Source organism: Drosophila mojavensis, unplaced genomic scaffold, assembly GCF_018153725.1.
Source record: "Drosophila mojavensis isolate 15081-1352.22 unplaced genomic scaffold, ASM1815372v1 contig_108, whole genome shotgun sequence".
Classification (NCBI taxonomy): domain Eukaryota; kingdom Metazoa; phylum Arthropoda; class Insecta; order Diptera; family Drosophilidae; genus Drosophila; species Drosophila mojavensis.
This window is the reverse complement of record NW_025318636.1, coordinates 212,205-218,204: the sequence shown is the minus strand read 5'-3', so window position 1 is coordinate 218,204 and position 6,000 is coordinate 212,205. Positions and strand designations below refer to the sequence as shown.

Below are 6,000 nucleotides of genomic sequence, written 5' to 3'. Positions count from 1 at the left end.
AAGCTCATGTTACTTGCGTTGCTGATAATAACGGGATATTTTCAGCACTAAAGCAGAGCACTACTTGTCAAAATATTTGTGGTTAGTTTCAAGCAATGAATGGGCTATTATCCAATTCTCAGAGCTAAGAATCGTAGACCAATGCTAACCTTTAATCATCTTGTAATTGACACCTGTAAAGAATTAAAGTTTAACCATGATTGTCGTTGTTTGACATCTAAATCATAAGCCATTTGTACACAAATACTAATACTATTTCACTATTTTACATTTAATTTAATTGTTTCAGAAATATTTATAAACAACATTTGTTATAAATACTAATTAAATAACTTCTAAGCTTTCAAATTAATATATTTAGAATGTGTAATCAAACAATCTCGAAACCTTTTTCAATTAATAAAGTTTACTTAAAATGAAAAGTAGAAATTAATAATTACAATTTACGTAACACCATTACCGTAAAATAAGTAACATTTAGGTGACCAACTGTGCATTTGTCGATACATTGAGATCTTAAACTCGATTGAAATGTAAGTGTACGTGTATCAAATTTCTCATTTGTATGACAGACTACGACAAATATATTTTTTTATTTAATGTCGTAAAGTATACATCCAAAGAGAAATTTACTTAATAATATAAAGCCTACTTTAAACCTAAATATTTACAAATTCATATACATTTATAAAATGTTAGAAGCTAAATTAAAATTTTTGTAGATCTCCAAGTATAGCAGGTCCAATACACTTTATTCAAAGGTATGTTGATTCACCTGCAATATAATAAAACAATTTGTTAAATAATTTAGCAATAAATGACAATGCTCTAATATATATTTACATCAGTGTACATCAAGGAAATTTGGGCTCTAAGTTTGGTATTAGATGATTTTGTACCACAAAACAATTAATATTATAGTTTTTAAAGGCGATTTAACTTTTTTTTGGGAAATATTAATTAAGCAGAATCGACGAAAGAGAGAAAGAGACACTGTCGACTCTATCTGTAGTTTTAGAATGGGGGAAATATTAAAATACTTATACAGACATGAATATGTTTTTCCCACACTCTGAGAAAATACTTATAGATTTTGTTTGTTTAGCGACCGCATGTTAAGATAAATTAAAAATGTTTTGTGTGTATGTATTAGAGAGCTGCATGGCCGCACTCATACCCTAGCAAAATAGAGTGCACTCGAATTGAGACTGAGTGAATGAGTGATAGGCATAAAATGTGTTGATAGAGTGAAAGATGGCATGGACTCAAGATCTCATATCTCACTGCCTTTAGTAAAAAGAATGAGAATAAATAAGACCTAAAGAGGAATACAACAGTTAACCAAAGCATTTAGGCGACGAGGCAGCCGAGTTTTTGCATGCATATATCTTCGTGTCAACACTTCGTATTTGCTCGGCTCCGTCGCTTGAGGCTCGAGCAGTGAAAAAATCTCTCGCTTCGAGCATTCAAGCGTAAAGCACGCATTTTAATATGAAGCCTGATTGTGCTCTTATTTTTTCTTACTCTTGTCTCTTTCTATGCCCTTTCCATTCAAAGGATAAATCAAGCTCTTGAAAGGGGATTGCCATGCTCATGCAAAATGTTAGCGTTTTCATGACATTATTTTATGTACAGTCGACTCTCGTTATTTCGAAATTCAAGGGACTCTTAAAAATACTTCGAATTGTCGAGTGTTTAACCATATGAGTACGAATTACCGCGTCTTAGCAATGATTTTTAGTTCGAATTACTGAGTTATAACTTTGAATTAATGAGAGGTTCGAAATAACGCAGGTTTGAAATAACAAGAGTCGACTGTATCTACTAATCCTGACAACTTAAATAAAATAATTATTCTAATGATTCTCTGCAAACTGCGACGCAACTCATATACTCATCGAAGCAATTCATATACTCGTGCTCAAAACCTATTTATTCTTTGTCGATCAATACAATATTGTGCGTCTAAGTCATATACGATCGCACTCACACACTCATACAATTTTCGTTTTGGCCTCGGTGCCAAACATCTCAATATGAGCATTGTTAATTCGAATACGTTTTTTTTTTTTTGGCAATCATGCATATTAATGGCGATTGTGAATGAAGTGAGTCAATTAAGACCATGTGTCTACTTACTGAGTCTCATTTTTGATTTCGCGAATATTACGTTAAAATGTCAAACTGTCGACTGCTATTTGCAAGATATGTTTTATATATCTCGACAAATTGTTGATTGAGTGATCTAGTTTCTAGTTTTAATAATATTAGAGCAACAATATTTTGTACGTATGCTAAGCACAGCTAATTATTAAAATCAAATAACATTAACAATCACTTGTTCTACTGCTTAGAGTAAATATAATGATACAACGTTACAGCACTTAAAATATTTAAGGGAAAAATATTTGTGAGCCGAAAAAAATAAGCTTCAAGTTCAACTTAATGATAAATAAACTCTTATTGCGTATGGTATAAATTAAATTTAAAATTTGATCAGAAGGCGTCTATATACATATATAAAGTATATTCAGTTTGAGACGAAAGTGTTTTCACATGAGAAAAAAAAATTATATTTTTGTTCTTTAAAAAAAAATTAATTATGTATAGATAAATAAATATATATATATATATATATATATATATATATATATATATATATATATATATATATATATATATATATATATATATATATATATATATATATATATATATATATATATATAGTCGACTCTGGAGCCCTACAAAATCTCTTTATATTTCGAATTATATCCATACATTTTTATGCACTCAGTAATAGGACGCGACAATACAAAGTTGCGAAGTTTCTTTCTGAATTTGAATATAGGGACTCCCCTGAAACTACCTTTACTGTGCGTGGTTGCGTGTTACGAATAAAACATAAGCACATTTTAATGCTTACTTTCGTACGAATCGGTTCGATAGTATACAGATTTAAAGTTTTTATTCAAAATGGGTAGGCAAGTTTGACGATTGCTAAAAATAAAAAGGTTATTGAAAAAGTATAAGCAGATGAGAAAAAAAGCGATATTGCAAAAGATTCCACTCAGTACTCTCTTAACTACAATCAACGGATGGATGTAAGATATCAGCAGTTAAGTAATAACCCGCGATAATTCGAAGATTTATTTATTTTCTCTTAAAAATTTCGAGCCATTTAATATTTTAAACATTCGATAATTCGTTATATTTAAAGAGTCCCTCGAATTTCGAAATACCGTGAGTCGACTGTATATACTAAATAAGCAAGTTATAATTTTATCATAAATGAATACAAAATTATATTTAATTTCATTTTAGATATTTTGCTCGAATTATGCTCGAACGTATGACATACGGCATTAAATAAACAAGTAAGAAAGATAAAGCCTTCGAGGAATTGATATTTCCAAATTTCTTTTCTGGTTAAATTAAGATTTTAAAAATACTCATTCACGAAAGTGAATTAGTATATTGGTTTTGTGCAATGTCCGTCTTGCTGACCGTCCGTCTGTCCGTATGAACGCAATCTATTTCGGCGCTATTGAAGCTAGAGACTTGAAATTTGGAACACATACTCGTGTATATCTCCGATTTATAAAGTGTTAAAATTGTCCGATATGCCAGAAATCATGTGAGTTAAGCTGAAATTTTGTATGTAGGTCCTCGTAGACCACCGTAGATAACGAGCTATGGCGAATATATCTCCGCCCATTGGGGGCGTGGCAAATCGGATAAAACTGTATCTCCAAGAGTTTTACAGCTAGAGCGCTGAAATTTTGCACGTCAGTTAATGTAATGATTCTATAGAGTCTAAAGACATAATTATAAGTCTACTCCGAGCGTGGCGTGGCAAACTGGAGCAGGAGATATAGGGATTTTCAAAATTCTGCTGTATTTTGGACACTATTGATACCAGAGACCTCAAATTTTGTATATATACTCGGGCTGATCACATTTTTTGAGGGTAAGCATTAAAATTTTTCAGGTAGGGTACCGTTATCACGCTCTAAGAACTGAAAATGAGATGTCTACGCGCAGTAGGGGCGTGGCAAATCGGAAAAAAACTGTATTTTCTACAGTATTAGAGCGAAACTTAACTACTAAATTGTAGATGGGATGTGAATGAGTATTCTGCAGTCGGTAACGCCCGACTGCAACGTTCTTACTTGTTTTTTATTGTCCTTTATACTAATTTTTTATTAGCAAACTAATGTAAATCCAATGAGAGAACAACAAAATTTCGCACATGAAGCGACATCTTTAAAGGCGCCATGCATAATAGTTTGCAAGACCTAACGGTAGTTTAACTTTCAGCAAAATCAAGCATTATGTATTACAAGAGGCTTCGAAACGAAATTACGAATTATAACATTTTTTCAAGAGACCAGCAGTTTCTTACGAAATATTGAGGTTTTCGATTCAGCGGGGTACGAATTAATGTGGCTGTATTAATAATTAATCGTTTGCTCTCGTAGTCTTGTTCTCCAAATTAAAATGTTAAAAAAATCCCCCATTAGATTGTCATAGAAAGTTTATCGTTTTAAAAAAAAATTGAGTGATTTGAATCGAAAAAATTGATGGAACTATAAATTATAAACTCGTACTGCGTTCTTATGAAGAATATACACACTTTATGGGGGTTGTCACACCTCTTTCTGGTTATTATATACATTCTAACACATATATTTTCGGATTTTCTATTTTCAGTGGGTTGATCAATAGGGCGAATATTAAATTTTAGCCTTACAGTCAGTCAGTCCTGTACGGTAAACTAAAGAACAGATTATCTCTTACTCAGTTGGGACGATTTATTAGACCGCCCGGAAAGCTATACACCATTTCGTAGCCATGATCGGTCAGTGACTTCCCAGAGATAATCTGAAAGACAAAAAAAAAGAAAAAGGCATAGAAAGTTCAGATGAGATGAAGTGGCAACGATGCATTATACTTCGAAGTTAACCCACAAATTTATTATGTTATTAATCAGGTAAAACATATATGAGTAAGACATTAAATGTGACTATCCATTATAAAAATCATTAAACAAGATTTTTTGGATGGTAATCTAGGATGGTATTGATCTTTTTTCAAAAAGCGTAGAACAATATAACTAATTACAGCAGTGACAATATCGCTAGTTATTAGAAAGTTTGACAATCATTAATTTGCTTCAGGTTCCAAACGTATCTAGTCAATTCTTATGTAAGCAGAATTTTCAGAATTGTTGACAATCATAATTTTATCGACTGTATTTTGCGTTTTCTCTTCTATTCTATTCCACTATGAAACAATAACCACGGTGCCATTTTTAATTTATTTTCTATAAGGTATCAAATTTCTTGCAGTCAAAATACAAAATTAATAAATCACATTTATGTCTTTTAAGTATTACTAATACTAAACAAAGCAATATTTTTTCAAATAATATTAAAACAAGCCAACGACAATCCTAATAAGTAAAAACAAAAATATAATGACAAAACACAATCCAAAGGCAATCCAATAATAATCTGCATAATACACAATGAAATTTTAGTATGCGTATCAGCAATCGACACTTTAATTGTAAACCGCTTTCTAAAATGACGATTAAGTGCTTGGAAACGTTTCTATCGCATAGAAATCAGCTTCATAGGCTTATATTAATATTCGACATGACTTAAACAAACTTATTTTCAATGTCATATCTGTGCAATACCATTTTGCCTTTATTTATAGGAACGAAGTATAAAAATATACAATGGCAAGATCCTTTGAGCTTAAAGTTTCACTCCTATCATTTGAATTTAGACTAAAACAATGAATGTGCAATTAACTGTTTTTTTTTTTTTTTTTTTTTTTTTTTTTTAACAATTTATACTGTACAAGCTTGTTGTATTTTACATTTTAAAAATAAATAAATAACATAATGGCAGCCAAAAAGTGTGGAGTGGTGAGTTATCACCTCTTGTCATGGTTGATGTAGATATCACTCCGGATAAATATCTGCAATTA

The 6,000-nt window shown here is 31.1% G+C and overlaps 1 protein-coding gene across 6 annotated transcripts in view; it reads right to left on the bottom strand.

Moving 5' to 3' along the window:
- Positions 1 to 385: 385 nt before the first annotated feature.
- The window catches only part of LOC6578184 (phosphatidylinositol 3,4,5-trisphosphate 3-phosphatase and dual-specificity protein phosphatase PTEN), a 43,182-nt gene continuing 37,567 nt past the window's right edge, over positions 386 to 6,000 (bottom strand). For 3 of the 6 annotated variants that reach the window (XR_006357054.1, XR_006357351.1, XM_044009047.1), the window contains one exon: positions 4,920 to 5,991. Coding sequence is in view for 3 of the 6 variants with exons in the window: in XM_044009047.1 (XP_043864982.1) it covers positions 5,975 to 5,991 (17 nt within the window). In the remaining 3 variants the exon portion in view is untranslated. Of the gene's footprint in view, positions 776 to 4,753; positions 4,885 to 4,919; positions 5,992 to 6,000 lie in introns of those variants that run through there. The other 3 variants (XR_006357091.1, XM_044008650.1, XM_044008922.1) reach the window with 3 other exon arrangements.